This window comes from Anguilla anguilla, chromosome 12, assembly GCF_013347855.1.
Source record: "Anguilla anguilla isolate fAngAng1 chromosome 12, fAngAng1.pri, whole genome shotgun sequence".
Taxonomy (NCBI): Eukaryota; Metazoa; Chordata; class Actinopteri; order Anguilliformes; family Anguillidae; genus Anguilla; species Anguilla anguilla.
The window spans coordinates 30192897-30210730 of NC_049212.1; the positions used below are offsets into that span (position 1 = coordinate 30192897).

At 51.9% G+C, this 17834-nt stretch overlaps 1 protein-coding gene across 5 annotated transcripts in view; it reads left to right on the top strand.

Annotated features, from left to right (window-relative positions):
* slc8a2b (solute carrier family 8 member 2b) overlaps nucleotides 1–17834 on the top strand; it is a 76556-nt gene that overhangs the window by 50873 nt on the left and 7849 nt on the right. For all 5 annotated transcript variants that reach the window (XM_035384061.1, XM_035384062.1, XM_035384060.1 and 2 more), the window contains 7 exons: nucleotides 328–555; nucleotides 1960–2286; nucleotides 4436–4885; nucleotides 6468–6844; nucleotides 13746–13849; nucleotides 15180–15197; nucleotides 17273–17397. In XM_035384061.1, the coding sequence (XP_035239952.1) occupies nucleotides 328–555; nucleotides 1960–2286; nucleotides 4436–4885; nucleotides 6468–6844; nucleotides 13746–13849; nucleotides 15180–15197; nucleotides 17273–17397 (1629 nt within the window). The remainder of the gene's footprint in view (nucleotides 1–327; nucleotides 556–1959; nucleotides 2287–4435; nucleotides 4886–6467; nucleotides 6845–13745; nucleotides 13850–15179; nucleotides 15198–17272; nucleotides 17398–17834) is intronic.

Genomic DNA, 17834 nt, shown 5'->3' on the forward strand with positions numbered 1-17834 from the left:
TCCCCCTCCCCCTCCCTCTCCCTCTCTCTCGCTCTCTCTCTCTCTCACACACACACACTCACTCTGTCTAGCAGGCCTTTTAATTCACTCTGTCAGCTTACCTGTCATTCTCCAGCAGGTTGCCAGCACTCAGTGTCACTTTATCTCATCTCCAGTTGACATTTTTAGGCTGCCCACCTTTGACTGACCTCTTAAGCTTGCAAAGAGGACCCTAATGACAGTTTTTCTCATTAAAAATGAAGACTAAAAGCGCTCAGTAGATATGAAGCTGAGAGGCCTCTCCGGTCATCGCTTCTCGTTGTTTTTTTTTTCGTTTGGCGCCGGTAGGTGTGTGGGAAAAACTTTGAGTCGGGCGAGCTGGGCCCGGGCACCATCGTGGGCAGCGCGGCCTTCAACATGTTCGTGATCATCGCCATCTGCGTGTGGGTCATCCCCGACGGCGAGACGCGCAAGATCAAGCACCTGCGCGTCTTCTTCATCACCGCCTTCTGGAGCATCTTCGCCTACATCTGGCTCTACCTCATCCTGGCTGTCATCACGCCTGGCGTCGTGGAGGTGTGTGTGTGTGTGTGTGTGTGTGTGTCTGTCTGTCTGTCTGTCTGTCTGTCTGACTGTCTGTATGAGTGTCTGTCTGTCTGTCTGTCTGTCTGTCTGACTGTCTGTATGAGTGTCTGTCTGTCTGTCTGTCCGTCTGTCTGTATGAGTGTCTGTCTGTCTGTCCGTCTGTCTGTATGAGTGTCTGTCTGTCTGTCTGTCTGTCTGACTGTCTGTATGAGTGTCTGTCTGTCTGTCCGTCCATCTGTCTGTATGAATGTCTGTCTGTCTGTCTGTCCGTCCGTCCGTCCGTCCGTCTGTCTGATTGACTGCCTGTCTGTCTGTCTGTCTGTATGAGTGTCTGTCTGTCTGTCTGTCTGTCTGTGCCTGCCTGTTTGACTGACTGACTGACTGCCTGTCTGTCTGACTGTCTGTATGAGTGTCTGTCTGTCTGTCTGTCTGTCCGTCTGTCTGTATGAGTGTCTGTCTGTCTGTCTGTCTGTCTGTCTGACTGTCTGTATGAGTGTCTGTCTGTCTGTCTGTCCGTCTGTCTGTATGAGTGTCTGTCTGTCTGTCCGTCTGTCTGTATGAGTGTCTGTCTGTCTGTCCGTCTGTCTGTATGAGTGTCTGTCTGTCTGTCTGTCTGTCTGACTGTCTGTATGAGTGTCTGTCTGTCTGTCCGTCCGTCTGTCTGTATGAATGTCTGTCTGTCTGTCTGTCCGTCCGTCCGTCCGTCTGTCTGATTGACTGCCTGTCTGTCTGTCTGTCTGTATGAGTGTCTGTCTGTCTGTCTGTCTGTGCCTGCCTGTTTGACTGACTGACTGACAGCCTGTCTGTCTGACTGTCTGTATGAGTGTCTGTCTGTCTGTCTGTCTGTCCGTCTGTCTGTATGAGTGTCTGTCTGTCTGACTGTCTGTATGAGTGTCTGTCTGTCTGTCTGTCTGTCCGTCTGTCTGTATGAGTGTCTGTCTGTCTGTCTGTCTGTCTGACTGTCTGTATGAGTGTCTGTCTGTCTGTCTGTCCGTCTGTCTGTATGAGTGTCTGTCTGTCTGTCTGTCTGTCTGTCTGTCCGTCTGTCTGTATGAGTGTCTGTCTGTCTGTCTGTCTGTCTGTCTGTCTGACTGTCTGTATGAGTGTCTGTCTGTCTGTCCGTCCGTCTGTCTGTATGAATGTCTGTCTGTCTGTCTGTCCGTCCGTCCGTCCGTCTGTCTGACTGACTGCCTGTCTGTCTGTATGAGTGTCTGTCTGTCTGTTTGTCTGACTGGCTGGCCGGTGGAATTCTGACTTGTCGGTCAGACTTGGTGTGTGTGTGTATCAGAGTGCATTGAAAAGTATGTGTGCATGTGTGTGTTTGTATGAGTATTGTGGTTTTATACAATAATAATAATAATAATAATAATAATAATGATGGTGTTTCGTGCCCAGGTTTGGGAGGCCCTGGTCACTCTGCTCTATTTCCCCATCTGCGTGATCCTGGCCTGGATCGCTGATCGCCGGCTGCTCTTTTACAAGTACATGTACAAGCGCTACCGGGCAGACAAGCGCCGGGGCATCGTCGTGGAGACCGAGGGCGAGATGACGCCCAAGGACGTGGAGATGATCATGGACGGCAAGTTCCCGCCCGGGGGCGGAGCCGTCGGCGCCACGACCACCGAGAACTGCCAGGAGGGCAACGGCACGGCAACGGCCCCGGCTAACAGCACCGCCGTCAACGTGGAGAGCAACAAAGAGCTGGACGAGAGCCGCAAGGAGGTGAGCGCAGGGAGGGGCCTGGGAGAGAGGGCAGCAGGGAGGGGCCTGGGAGAGAGGGCAGCAGGGAGGGGAGTGCAGGAGGGGCCTGGGAGAGAGGGCAGCAGGGAGGGGCCTGGGAGAGAGGGGAGCAGGGAGGGGAGTGCAGGAGGGGCCTGGGAGAGAGGGCAGCAGGGAGGGGAGCGCAGGGAGGAGCCTGGGAGAGAGGGCAGCAGGGAGGGGCCTGGGAGAGAGGGGAGCAGGGAGGGGAGTGCAGGAGGGGCCTGGGAGAGAGGGCAGCAGGGAGGGGAGCGCAGGGAGGAGCCTGGGAGAGAGGGTAGCAGGGAGGGGCCTGGGAGAGAGGGCAGCAGGGAGGGTCCTGGGAGAGAGGGCAGCAGGGAGGGGAGTGCAGGGAGGGGCCTGGGAGAGAGGGCAGCAGGGAGGGGCCTGGGAGAGAGGGCAGCAGGGAGGGGAGTGCAGGGAGGGGCCTGGGAGAGAGGGCAGCAGGGAGGGGGCTGGGAGCAGGGAGGGGCCTGGGAGAGAGGGCAGCAGGGAGGGGCCTGGGAGCAGGGAGGGGCCTGGGAGAGAGGGCAGCAGGGAGGGGCCTGGGAGAGAGGGTAGCAGGGAGGGGCCTGGGAGCAGGGAGGGGCCTGGGAGAGAGGGCAGCAGAGAGGGGCCTGGGAGAGAGGGCAGCAGGGAGGGGCCTGGGAGAGAGGGCAGCAGAGAGGGGCCTGGGAGAGAGGGGAGCAGGGAGGGGCCTGGGAAAGAGGGCAGCAGAGAGGGGCCTGGGAGAGAGGGTAGCAGAGAGGGGCCTGGGAGAGAGGGCAGCAGGGAGGGGCCTGGGAGAGAGGGCAGCAGGGAGGGGAGTGCAGGGAGGGGCCTGGGAGAGAGGGCAGCAGGGAGGGGAGCGCAGGGAGGAGCCTGGGAGAGAGGGCAGCAGGGAGGGGCCTGGGAGAGAGGGCAGCAGGGAGGGGCCTGGGAGAGAGGGCAGCAGGGAGGGGAGTGCAGGGAGGGGCCTGGGATAGAGGGCAGCAGGGAGGGGCCTGGGAGAGAGGGCAGCAGGGAGGGGAGTGCAGGGAGGGGCCTGGGAGAGAGGGCAGCAGGGAGGGGCCTGGGAGCAGGGAGGGGCCTGGGAGAGAGGGCAGCAGGGAGGGGCCTGGGAGAGAGGGCAGCAGAGAGGGGCCTGGGAGAGAGGGCAGCAGGGAGGGGCCTGGGAGAGAGGGTAGCAGGGAGGGGCCTGGGAGCAGGGAGGGGCCTGGGAGAGAGGGCAGCAGGGAGGGGCCTGGGAGAGAGGGGAGCAGGGAGGGGCCTGGGAGAGAGGGTAGCAGGGAGGGGCCTGGGAGCAGGGAGGGGCCTGGGAGAGAGGGCAGCAGGGAGGGGCCTGGGAGAGAGGGTAGCAGGGAGGGGAGTGCAGGAGGGGCCTGGGAGAGAGGGTAGCAGGGAGGGGCCTGGGAGCAGGGAGGGGCCTGGGAGAGAGGGCAGCAGGGGCCTGGGAGAGAGGGTAGCAGGGAGGGGCCTGGGAGCAGGGAGGGGCCTGGGAGAGAGGGCAGCAGGGAGGGGCCTGGGAGAGAGGGTAGCAGGGAGGGGAGTGCAGGAGGGGCCTGGGAGAGAGGGTAGCAGGGAGGGGCGTGCAGGAGGGACCTGGGAGAGAGGGTAGCAGGGAGGGGAGTGCAGGAGGGGCCTGGGAGAGAGGGTAGCAGGGAGGGGAGTTCAGGGAGGGGCCTGGGAGAGAGGGTAGCAGGGAGGGGCGTGCAGGAGGAGAGGAGAGCAGGAGAGGGGAAACGGCAGATAGCATGGGAGATAGCATTTATCCACCTGTTAATCCATGGTAATCTGGATATGTGCAAATGGCGTACAGTTTTATGATTCTAAGATCAGAACACTATAAAATCAGCTTCAAAATCAGCTTGTATGATGTTCTCTTATAAATGGCTCGATTGAACAGATTAGAGCCTTCTCCATTTACAGATTACCATCTGCCGCATGTGGGATAGAGTTTAGTTTCCTGCTGTGGAGTGCTGTTACACAGGCGAGAGTTAAACCTGGGGAAACAGTCCCCACGACCATTACTGTGCACATGTTTGGCATCCTGGTCACATGTGCGGTCACATGGTTTTGTGCCACACGTCGCCAGCGTCAGCCTAACCTCTGACCCCCCCCCCCCCCCGCACAGGTGATCCGCATCCTGAAGGAGCTGAAGCAGAAGTACCCCGACAAGGAGCTGGATCAGCTGGTGGAGCTGGCCAACTACTACGCCCTGCTGCACCAGCAGAAGAGCCGGGCCTTCTACCGCATCCAGGCCACGCGCATGATGATCGGCGCCGGCAACGTGCTGAAGAAGCACGCGGCCGACCACGCCCGCCGCGCCGCCGCGCCCGAGGACGTGCCCGAGGCGGACGACCTGGCCACCTGCAGCCGCATTGCCTTCGAGGCGGCCCACTGCCAGTGCATGGAGAACTGCGGCACGCTCAGCCTGGGCGTGGTCTGCCAGGGCGGCGCCGGCGAGAGCACCTTCTACGTGGACTACCGCACCGAGGACGGCTCGGCCAACGCCGGCTCCGACTACGAGTACAGCGAGGGCACGCTGGTCTTCAAGCCCGGCGAGGCCAGGAAGGAGATCAAGGTGGGCCGCACTGCGTTCTTCCTCAGAGACTGAGTTTCCCCAAATTTCAGCTACAACAGTAGGGAGACCCCCATCAGTAATTAAAGTTAAGCATATAGAGCTGGGCATCTAGTGAGTCGAATGCATGGGTGTGCAGTCGTGCTGGTTTTTGTTTTAGCTCAGCACTACGACAGCGGATTCGACTAATTAACTAACGTTCAATCAAGACCATGATAAGTAGAATCAGGTGTCTTCTCCTTGGGCTATAAAAACAACCTGTACTCACACCGGCCCTTTTTGGATAAGATTTGGCACCCATGGTTGAAAGAATCACGGGAAGGCATCAGAGACAGGGAAGGGGGGTGGAGGGGAGTAAGGGGGGAAGGTTAAAGTGAGATACTAGCCTGGCCTCTGAGCTCACTTCCGTAGCTCTGTCAGGGTGGAGCAGTCTAGCTGCAGTGTGAGACTAACCGTCAGACCAGCCACTGTGAGCTACGGTGAGCAGCCGCGTAGCAACGGCTCACGGCTGGGAAGCAAAGACTCAGCCCAGGGGTTATCCCACAGCGACTCAACCCGAGCTGCTTCTTCTCAGTCTCCTACAATGCTGTGTTTTATTGAATTTCTTTTTACAAGTAGGCATATGTCAGCCATAGTAAAAAAAAACTGACCTTTTCGCAAAATGTTACGGGGCTGTAATACTACAATTACCCAGTGTAAAATGTAATGAGCAGGGCTTTTAGTAGAGATATCAGAGGGGGGTTTTGGGGAGGGGGGGCTGGAGGCGGGTATGTAAATGACTGTGGCTGACACGAGTTTTGGTCCCCCGACATTAGCCGCTGGGGAACTGGTATTTTAGGGCACATGTTGTTGAAACATTAATATGTATAGCTCTATGTTGAACGCTTTTTATTTTTTTGCTCTTTTGTCATATTTCCATTCTGAAAATGGAATGGTACCCATGTGGGAGGGCGGGATTAAAAAAAAAAAGTCCTTTGATTGACAGGAACCTGGAAAGCAAATTTGTGTTAAAAGACTGTGAACAGTGTGCAATCTCTCAGGTGTTCAGTCCTGTCATTCACAGTGCTTTGATAATATGACAAGCACTTCTACATAGCCCTGGAGGGGGCTTAGAGAAATTCATATTTCTGTTGTGGTCACACCATATTAATTTGTGGGAATGTGGTTCTTAATTTGAGGCTGCCACTTATTATTGCACGGCCACAAGACCATTAATTTGCGGCCAGGAGTTACGATCGTGCAGCCAATAGATCATTAATACGAGGCCACAACTTTATTAGTACATGGCCATTCCATAAATATTTTTTTTGTTTTATGTCCTTTCTGGGGCTCTGTACACTTTATAATTGAATTAAATATGCATATGCATGTACATACTATGATTATAAAATGCATTAAAATGTATTATTATTAGAAAGCTGTCCTGGAGAGCCACAGGGTCTGCTGGTTTTGGTTAATTGATCGAGTGCTGAGTCACCATGGGAACCAGCAGGTGGAGGGTTGGGAAGCCCTGTTTCTAGGGGAAACGTGGGCGGCCTCTGAGCGTCAGACACACTGAAGGCGCTAAAACTCGCCGTGCGCGCAGGTGGGCATCATCGACGACGACATCTTCGAGGAGGACGAGCACTTCTTCGTGCGGCTGCTGAACCTGCGCGTGGGCGACGCGGAGGGCATGTTCGAGAGCGAGGGCGCAGGCGTGGCCCCCAAGGGCCGGCTGGTGGAGCCGCTGGTGGCCACCGTCACCATCCTGGACGACGACCACGCCGGGATCTTCACCTTCGGCGAGCGGCTGCTGCGGGTGAGCGAGAGCGTGGGCACCATGGAGGTGACGGTGGTGCGGAACTCGGGCGCCCGCGGCACCGTCATCCTGCCCTACCGCACCGAGGCGGGCACCGCCCGCGGCAACGGCGTCGACTACGAGGACACGCACGGCGAGCTGGAGTTCACCAACGACCAGACCACGTGAGCACCCGGCAGGGCCTGGGGCGGGGTGGGGCGGGGCGGGGTGGGGAGGGGCTGGACAGGGTGGGGTGGGGGGGGTCAGAGTGTAGTATCCTAAGACCCTGCAATTTGTTTTTGTCTCCTGTAGGGGACATAAGTCTCTGGTCTTAATCTCAAGAACCATATATTCCACTATGCTGAAAACTACACTACAGGGGACATTCAATAAAAATAAAATACTTTTGAAAATATTTTCACTGCAATATGTTTTTGACATCTAAGGTATTTGTATTGTGTCAAAAAATGTGAAACGAATTTCTTCTGCCAGGTCTCAGGAGCTTTAGCAGGAATGAAACGCACTGAATGCTGTACTAACAGTAGTGAGATATCACGCTTTACTGAGCTGGACAGGAAGTTAGGTTGTGGACAGGAAGTTAGGTTGTGGACAGGAAGTTAGGTTGTGGTCGTTGGGCGTGGGACACTTGAGTCTCTGCATTATACATGCTGAGTTACGATAACATATCAACATCCACTCCCTGAAATGTATGCAGATGCGTTGAATTTCATTGCGTCAATTTATTGAGAGATGTACTGTGAAATGTACACACAGACAACTGGCTGGCAAACATTGCTCTAATAATGCAATAATGGAAGCCGCACCTGGAGCAGAAGTGTCTCAGATCCTAATCCCGGGCCTCTGGTGATTTGAACGTTTTGCAGAAACACTTTCACAGTTTTTTCTGTTTGTTATGGAAACATCAGAAGACTGTTCCACGGGCCTCCCTGTGTTTGCCAGCGAATGAAACGAGCTGTACTTCCTGCAAGAGAGCCACTCAGCAGAGAGGATCCCAGTCTGACTCCGCCCTTTTTCCCCCTGGTTTCCCAGCATGCCTCGCAAGCTGCTACATTATTAATCGGGGCCAAATTCTGTGAGGCTCGGCCTTGTGAATATACAGGCACCCCCCCCCCCCCCCTCCCCCCGTCCCTCCGCCCACACCCTGTTGTGCTGGACACAGCAGGGCGTGGGTCTGTGTACTAGCAGGGATGAGTGGGTTGAGAGGGATGAGTGAGCACGTTTCCTTATCGCTGTCACCGGGTCACCGCGGCTATGTGTCACAGCCACTTTAATGTAATCTGATAGCTGGCGGCGCGACTGTTTGTTTGCGCATTTGGCAGCTTTCAGATTGTGTGAAGGGGTTCGAGTTTCTAATTGCACCACAACTGCAGGTGTACAGTAAATGCAGTGTGTCCAGTCTACTGCACATGAGGGAGAGCTGACCAGCATTCTGTGCACTCGCAACGTCTTCCTGATGTGGCAGTGTTGAGAGACCGCTATATCGGGGTTTTTAAGCTTTTCTGATCCAGGGACCCTCCCACCCAGGCTCAGTGGCATCCAGGGTACCCCTATCGTAAGTTTATAAGCTGTATACTTTTTAAAAAAGTTTTATGTTTTGAAATGTTTTCCCAAATTGTCATTGCATATAAAGCCTGGCTGGGGACCTCCCACAGTACCTTCAGTAATAATTATGGCTTGCATTGATGTAGCGCTTTACAGTGATGAAGAGAAAACTCTCCTCAGCCACCACCACGGCAGCCATTTTGTGCCACTCACCACACATCAGCTGAGGTGGAGAGGGAGAGAAAGAGGACCCTCGAGGACCCCCTCCCCTCCCCCCCAGAGGTGCGCGGTCCCCCCTTTTGAATTCCCAGGCATTACATGGCTGCAGGGAGGCTTTGGCTCAGGGGGAGATGAAACGCTGTGGCGTCCTCCAGCGCCGGTCACGCTCATCGTTTTCGAGGAGTCCTCGGCGCTGCGGTCCCCGCGCTGACGACCTGCACAGATTGCAGATCATCGCCCGCCGGCCTCCCAACGCCGGCCTCCGACAGCAGCTTTATAGCCAGACTCGGGATCTGACAAATGAAGTGGCCAATTCTCCCTGGCACTCATTAACCTCCAGCGCTGAGTCTGCAGCGGCCGCCGCGCGTGCTGGGGGTTGTGAAGCCGCGCGAGCGAGAGCGGGCTCCTCCACCTCCTCCTGTCGCGCGCGCCTCTGAGCGCGGTGGGAGGGCGATGCTTTGACCCCGTCAGGGTCGACTCCCACAATGCAGTCCACAGTCCTCTTCGTCGGGGAGTGGTGGGCGGAGCTTTGGGCGTCTGGCAGCGGTGCAGAGTGACCGCCATCACAGAGAGGTGGTTCCATACTGCGTATTTACTGCGGCCCTGAGTCAGCAGCAGCTCAACGTGACCTTGCTTTGTACGTATGCTTGGGGCTCACCGGTCTGTGCTGAAGTGCTTTCTGATATAGTACTCAGTGTGGAGAAAAGGAACACCCACACACTGTATTAAATGGACCCATACAGTTTTGACCTGCCGTTACATGGCAGCAGTCCTTGCAGGTTGAAACACTGTTCCCTCCATTAAATTTTGTTTGGGAGTGTTTAATGCCTCTCTTTATCTTCATCAGTATCCTTTCTACCCCTGACACCCGTGGATTTTTGGGATGTGTGTACACTGCCTTTCTTTTGGTATGAGCCTGAAAGTGTCAGAGACTGTGCCAGCGGCAGCCATGCTTCATTATTTACTGAAACGAGGAATCGCTCTGCTTTTGCACACGTGCGTGCTTCTTATAAAAGTACTTTGGACAAGTTGTTATGAATCAGTGTGCAACCGGAGAGCCAGGCAGCTGACACAGTGCGGTTTAATGCTGTTTATCGATGTTGCCATCTAGATGCAGGTCATTAGCTATCATTAAATGCTTCATTCCCTCAAAGGAGCACGTTTACGACTAATCTCAGCTAACACTCTGTGGAACTACTCTTGAATAGCAACTACTGCGTGAGTGGCTGCCGTCTGCTAGCTTGGATATATATAGCGGAAAAGCCAACAATAATCTTTTTTATTTAAAGTCACCTTCCAGGTTTAAACAGGGGTGGAGATTGGTGCAGTTGACAACTGGTGGAGTGATTTTGAGTTCAGCAAAAGACAGCGATGGTCACTGCCATCAACACAGTACAGACTTCCTTCAATGCAGTGCAGACTTCCTTCCTTGAGTGTGCGCGTGTGTCTTGTCAGGCTGTACACCTGTACAGGTATGTGACACACTAGCTGGTGTGAGCTGCATCGGGCACATTGCAGTCAGAGCTGACGCTTCCGGTGAGTCACCGTACGTGTTCCCGACCGTGTGTCCATTATGGGCCGATCGCTATCTGTGCGCCCGCAGATCCTCTTCCCATTAAAGTTTCAGTCTGCGTGACGCTGCCTAGCGTGTTGGGCTAATAGCGCGGTTAGCAACAGACGGGATAATGGGAGTCCTCCCCGGCCTCTGAGTCTGCTCCGCTCCACGCGGGACCGGCAGGACAATGCGCCAGTGCGCCGCAGCGTCGCCGGGGGTTACACTCCGCATTACTGAGCCAGCCCGCGCGGCTCTGTTACACGCCGAATTACACCGCTCGACATTTCCTTCAACATGCAATAAACAGCCCCCCCCCCCCCCGCCCCCCCCAGGAACACATGGCTAAATTACTGTCCTGATGTAACCCACGCAGAAGAGAACGGTGTTGTCCTTAAGTATTACTGAAGTGTGCAATGTTTCCTTTAGCTGTGCATCACTGTGCACTTCACAGCTTTACTACTGTGAGGAACACTGGAATATGTCATTTTCTGGGCAAAGAGGTAAAGCAATGGCCTTAGAAATACTGCACTCCATCCCTGAGCTAAATTTTACATTTCCCCGAGCTACACTTTATAGTGCAGGCCTCAGAAACAATGCAGTATATCCCACTGTTGCTCTGTGCAGCATAGCCTAGCACTGTACAGCATAGCCTAGAGCTGTAGAGCGTTGCCTAGCACTGTATAGTAACGCATAATTCCCGACCTGTCCTGAAGAATAGCATCGTAATTCATCTAACAAAATGAAACGGCTGTATCCTGTCTAAGTCATCTGGCCCCACACCACATTACACCCGTCTACGCGGCATTACCCATCATGCCCTACCACCTCCACGCCTGCAGCTGCACCTCCGCAGCATCTATTGTGACTTTCGAACAAGATTGCACAAAGAATCGTGGGTTATTTGGTCTGGTAAGGGTCCGCCTAAATGATTTAGCGCTCTCCGTTCGAATCGGTCTGCCTCTGCGGTCACACCTATCTGATGACCTGTCACCTAAGCGCCAGAGTGTGCATGATGGAGTGTTGCCAGGGAAACATCCCTGTCACCCTGTCACGGTGAAGGATCGGCGGACGTGGCTCGTGCTCTTACGCCGCAAAGCGCTGCTGTTTTGTTTTCAGAAGAGACGGAGCACAGCTGATTTCCTGTCCCCCCCTTTCCTCTCCGTCTCAGTACATTTCCATTCTCTCTCCTTTCTGTACCTGTTCTGCCACAAGGGGCCAAGTTGCTGTGGAGATGCTTCACCCACAATGCCCCCGGAGACTCTGACAGGAAGACAAATATTGTTGCATGGGAAAGGAAATGATTTCCGTCCCCCTGTCAACAAGCACACCTCCCGCCTTTCATTCCGTCACAAGCGCTCTCGCTTCGCCGCTCTACCTCGCGGTCCTCTCTTCTCGTCCCTCCTTCTCCTGTCTTTCTTCTCTCCTGCATTGCAAAGTTTCTCCCACCTTTGCCACCTCCCCTCTGGGCTTCATGCCTTCCTGGCTTGCTGGGAGCCAACACTCCCTGTGGAGGAGGCCACTCAGGGGAAGGAGCCCAGCTTGAGGTGGGGGGTGTTTTAGGGGGGGGTGCACCCGGGGGGGGGGGGGGGGGGGTACATCCCCCCAGCCAATGCTGCCCAGTAACTGATGAGGAGGGTTGGGTGGGGGAGGGGCTAAAGCAGGGCCACGCCCCCCACCAGCCTTGAGGAGAGTGTTCCAGCACAGGAACCGGTGTGCATGTCTATGGCTGAATTATTCAGCCACCAAGTGATTAAATATTGAAACAACCCCAGCCTCTGAAGTGATTTAAGTGGAGGCTGCCTGTGTTAATATTTCAGAGGTCGCAAGGGGAGGAAGTGACTGTTTGTCTCACTTTGTGTGCTCCCTGAATAAATTCATTGACATCTGCAGGAAAGTGCTTGGGAATCAATGGGAGCAGCGTTGGCCTGTTGGTTTAAAAGTTGCTAATTTAAGGGGCAAATCATGTGGTACAGTCCATAGAGCAGCGGGATCGTAACTCGTATGTGAACCCCCCCGTGCAGCCAGTGTTTGATTCCCTGCCGAAGCTTTCTGTGCTGCGATACCATTTCTGTCTGTAACCTACTCTGCTTAGCCTGTCTGAATGAAATGAAAAAATACATAAGGAGGGCAGACTGTCTGAACACGTGGTATAAAAAGTTACTCATTTGGGATGTACTGAACTAGAATTAATTTAAATGGGATGGGAGAGACAGGTTGAGTTTACCCCTCAGCTGAAGGACTGATCCAAACAGAATTTACCTACATCAAGCATCCATTCTATTTTTTAATCAACATTTCTTCCAAAAATTATTGAATTACATTTTGCATTTAGAAACGTATCCCCCCCACCCCCAGAGTCATAGGCATTTGGCAGAAAATACAGCTGAGTTTTCTTGGCTGTGTCTGTATGAGCTTTGTACATTTAGATTTTGCCTTTTTGCCCAGTCCTCCTTGTAAATTTGCTCCAACTCTACTAAATTAGACAGAATACTGATAGACTGCAATTTTCAGGTCTTACCGCTGATTTTCAGTGGAATTTAGGTCTAGGATTTGGCTGGGCCATTCTAGAGCACTGACCCTCTTGGTGTAAGTAATTTCTTTGTAGTTTTGCCTTGTATTTTTGGGTCATTGTCCTGTTGGAACATGAATCTATGCCCAGGACACAGATCTTCAGTGGACTACAACAGGTTCACCTGAAAGATGTGCCTGTCTTTGCCTGCATCCATCTTTTCCTCGATGGCTGCAAGCTTCCCTGTCCTTCCTGCTAGAATGAAACCCCACAGTATGATGCTGCCATCTCCATGCTTGACAGCAGTGATGATCTAACCTGGGTGATGGGCTGTTTTTTTTGGTTTGTGCCAAACATAGCTCTTTGTTTTCTAGCCAAGCAGAAAAACTTTAGGTTTTCAGGACCTGTCACCTGGATTCTGGCAAACACCAGGTGCCCTTACCAGGTAGTGTCTGGGTTGTGCCATATTTTTTCCATTTTTTCTGGACTTAAATGATTTCCTGGGAAGGACTGAAGCTTTGCCAAACCTTTAGCCTCCTAACAACTTCACCTCAAGGTTTCACTGAGTTCCTTGTCTTCACGACTGCATGTCTGATCTGATCTGCTTTTTGGTAAATGGTAAATGGACTGCATTTATATAGCGCTTTTATCCAAAGCGCTTTACAATTGATGCCTCTCATTCGCCAGAGCAGTTAGAGGTGAGGGGTTAGGTGTCTTGCTCAAGGACACTTCGACATGCCCAGGGCGGGGTTTGAACCGACAACCCTCCGACTGGCAGACAATCGGTCTTACCTCCTGAGCTATGTCACCCCCTTTTTCAGTTGCATTGTGTATTCTGCAATCGTGCAGTTGAGCACTGGTGGCTTCAAAATCAGCATAGGTGGGCCACGTTAACATATTTAATGTGATCTCTCAAAAAATACACATGGCCCAATTTAGGTTGCTAATGCAAAGGAGGTGAATACATCATTTTCATGTTTTTATTTTTTTAATATTTTGGAAGACATTTAAATATTTTCATCTGACCATATAAATAGTCACTTAAATAGGAGTTGAAATATTGAATTTGAATTTGCAAATAATCAAGTGGGGGTGAAGCCCTTCTGAAGGCACTGTGTATGGTTTGTGTGAGTGTGCGGAGTATGTGTATATGAAGCTTATGATATATGCTGTATGATGGGAGAGAGAGAACCAGCACACTGATGTATGTCTGACTGTCTGTGTTTATCTGTGCCCACAGGCAGACCCTAACAGTGAAAATCATTGATGATGAAGAGTACGAGAAGCACGAGAACTTCTTTATCGTCCTGGAGGAACCCAGGTGGCTGAAGAGGGGCATTTCAGGTGTGTGTGTGTGTGCATACGTGTGTGTGTGTGTGCGTGTGTGTATGTGTGTGTGTGTGCGCGCGTGTGTGTATGTGTGTGTGTGTATATCTGTGTGTTTTGTGTGTGTGTTGTGATAGTCGGCCTTCATGTTACTGGAAAGCGGTCACTGGAGAGATACAGTACAATTATGCTCATGTATGCATGTATGTTATTAGAGAGTGCTGTGATGCTTCACTGCACAGTGCAAGTATAGTGAATGTATGTAGTGTATTTCAGCTTATGGCTTTAATATAAATATGTATGTATATAAGTATATAAGTCGATGAGGTACACAGTGAATATGAGGTTAAATTACAGACTGTCAGCTCTAATTTGAAGGTATTTCCATCCTTATCAGGTGATCTGTGCAGGAATTACAGCCCTTTTTGTACATAGTCCTCCTATTTTAGGGGACAAACTGTAATTGGACAGTTGGTAAGCCTCAGGAAAGCCTGGTAAGCCTCAGGAACAGAAAGGCCTGGCTGCATAAAAAGTGCATAAAAAACTGTAGAGATCTGAAACAGTCTTGTGGACAAGTACGTCACCCGTCCTGAATCGAGCTGAACATGTGCTTCACTTGCCGAAGACAAGAGAAGGCAAAACACCCCAGAAACACACAGAAACCGAAGATGGCTGCAGGACAGGTCTGGCAGAGCATCACCAGAGAAGATTTCCAGGGGGTCTTGAATTAAATTAAAGCTGACAGTCTGCACTTTAACCTCATATTCATAGCTTTATTTCAAATCCAATAATGCCGCTACTTGCATTTGACTGTATGTACATTGTTTATACTTGTTTATGCTAAAACTACCTCAATTGACCTGTGTACACTCAGAATTGATTTCAGCAATATGTTCTGCTTGAGCTCAAGTTTCAGGTCGATAGCAACTAGGCAGCATGAAAGAAACAGGCTATTTCCCTCTCGTCAGCAATAGTGACAGATAGTGGACTTATGTCTGGACTGCAGGTATTGTGGGTCTCATAAGGATATGAACTCTCTGCTGCTTTTGTGCACTCGCGGAGCTGTACTGTCATTTTCTTTTCAAAATGCTTTTTCTACTTTTTACCCTTTATTTGGAATGCTCAGTAGAGTTGACAGATGAGTTTGTAGTCAGGGTCAGAATTTCACCAGGTGTAGTACAGAGAGGCGCCGGTAAAAGGGTGATTCAGTTCTGCGCTCCCAGTTTAGCCCCTGTTACAGAGTGTGAGAAGGTTAAAGAGGTGTAAGGAGGGTAGTGCTTGTTTGTGTTTGGTGCTGATTTAGACCTGTGTGTGCACTGACCATTTTGTTTTCCCTTTCTCTCCTCAGCTCTGCTGCTCAACCAGGGTAAGACCTCCCTGAACAGCCATCTACTGCACACCTTCACACCCACACACCCTCACACCCTCACCCCCACACCCCCACACACCCTCACACACCCTCACACATTCACACCCTCACCCCCACACACCCACACACCCTCACCCCCACACCCCCACACACCCTCACACCTTCACACCCTCACACGCTACAACACACCATCAAACCCTGCACACCTGCACACCCTGCACATCCACAAACCCTGCACATCCTTACATTGGTTTCAGTACTTCTGTTTAACACACAAGCAATCAATTAACAGATGCAAACTGGACACATACAACCATGCACACACACACACACTCACATTAACACACACACATATTCACACACGCACACAAACACATGCACCCTCACACCCTGCACAAACACACACACACACTTTCACACACTCATGCACACTTTCACACACACACATACACACATACACTCACTCACAAACACACACACTCAAACATGAACACACACACTATGACAAATGCAGCATGATGCATTGAAGTGGTCTTGGTATTATTCTAGACTGACTGTGATGATGCATAACATAAGCAGCTGGATAGGGACATAAAAGTTTAGGGAACGTGCTGCTCTGGCTAGAGTTCATTTTGTAATTAGAGTCTGGGAAACATCAGTCATCACACAGATAGAACAAGGGGGAGCCATCCAAGCAGACGGGGCCTCTCCCACTGGCTGATCCCCGCGCTCAGGAGGCGGGAGATGAAGCAGGCGTCTCCTGTCTTCTCTGCAGACCCAGCGGATGAGCTGTAGGCAGGACTACCAGAGCACATCTCCCTGAACAGGAACACAGAGAACTGACTGACACTCGAGTGCATTGGCTGTGTGTCTGGGCTGCGTTCTTTCACGCCTGTTGTCTTCTGAATTTGTTCGGCTGTTTGTTGCAGTTTTGATTTAGGAACAGCAAGTCACACGGCTCTGGCTGTATCCTCCTCCCTTCCCTCTCTTTCTCTTTCAATTAAATTAAATCCTGATTATTGGCTGTGTCCCCGTACGAAGGTAACGGCCTCGCTGCCTGCATTCTTAGAAAGAGCTCCTTCCCGAAGGTAGCGTCCTAACGGAAAAGTATCCTCAGAAGGCAACAGATTTTGGACGCACTCAGAAGGCAGAATGATGTCACAGAGCATTCACGTGCCCACACAAGATCAGTGTTTACCATTACAGCTGTGGGCTTTTGCTTTCCAGCTGAGCGTCCCGACGCTCTATTGGGAAGTTATTACAAGCAAGTTAGCTGGCTAATTCAGGGGAAGCTCACCAAGGCTTAAAAACATTAAACATGATTCTAGTGTATTAAATAATTAAATGCTCTTATAGATATAACTAAAACAAATTATCAAGTTCTCTGTATATTCACATTTGATAAACAAACTCCTCTGCCTCCAGCGCTTTTATGGTTTGAGCTGCCATTAATTTAATGGAAGTGAGAAGTCTGGGTTAATCGCAAAGACCTATGGGATATCCTACCTAGTGAAGGATGCATCAGATGTTGCCTTCAAATTTAACTGAAATAAGGCACCGAAATAAGAAGGAAGACTTCGGTTTGGAACATGCCTACGAAGGAAAAATGCTGCCTTCTACGTCAGGTCCTTTCGTATTGGGACACAGCCATTGTCATAATAAGAACAAAAACAAGTCCTTCGTTGTCATGGCATTGGATGTATAACTAACGAAAACAAAAATGAGAGTGAGAATGGCAATTAAGGACAAGAGCAATACCTACTGACAAAGCAGATGTGTGGTGTGTAAAATGGACATTAAAAATGAGAAGCAGAATGAGATCAGCACCTCTTACACTCTGTCCCTGCCCTTTCTTCCTCTCTCTCCCTTTCTATGCCTTTCTCTCTGTCCTCCCTCTCATTCTTTCTCCCTCTCCCTCTCTCTCTCTCTCTCTCCCTTACACTTGTTTCCTCTCTCACTCCCCCTTCTTCCCCATCTTTACATCCCTCCATCGCTCCCTCTGTGGGCTGTCCTGCTCTGCCTCTCTCTCTCTCTCTCTCTCTCTCTCTCTCCCTGCTCTGTCCGTTTCTCAGAGGACCCGGAGGGGCAGATGAGTGCGGAGGAGGAGGAGGCCCGTCGTATCGCGGAGATGGGGAAGCCCATACTAGGGGAGCACAGCCGACTGGAGGTGGTCATTGAGGAGTCCTACGAGTTCAAGGTGAGAACAACAGCCAACGCATCCCTCCCCATTACAACCAGGGTGCACTGAACACAGGGTTGCAGTTCAGATTTGCCCAAACATCTTTTATTTTAAGCTGTATTTGGGTTAGGACTGGCGCCCCGTCCAGGGGTCGTTCTTGCCCTGCACCCAATGCATGCTGGGATATGCTCCAGCCTTCCCGTGACCCTGAATTGTACAGGCGGGTGTAGGTAATGGATGGATGGAGTATTTGGGTGAGGCCAAATGCATACCAATTGAGGAAGTAATCCCAAATGCTGCATGAGGTTTCCTGTTGGTCGAGAGGCCATCTTCTCCGGAGTGAAACCTCAGATAGAGCGGTGGACTTCAGACAGCGCTGAGGGCTGAAGCGTTTCATAACGTGAGACGTGCGATGGCATTCACGGAGCAAACGCCTGAACGCAGCAGCGAAAACC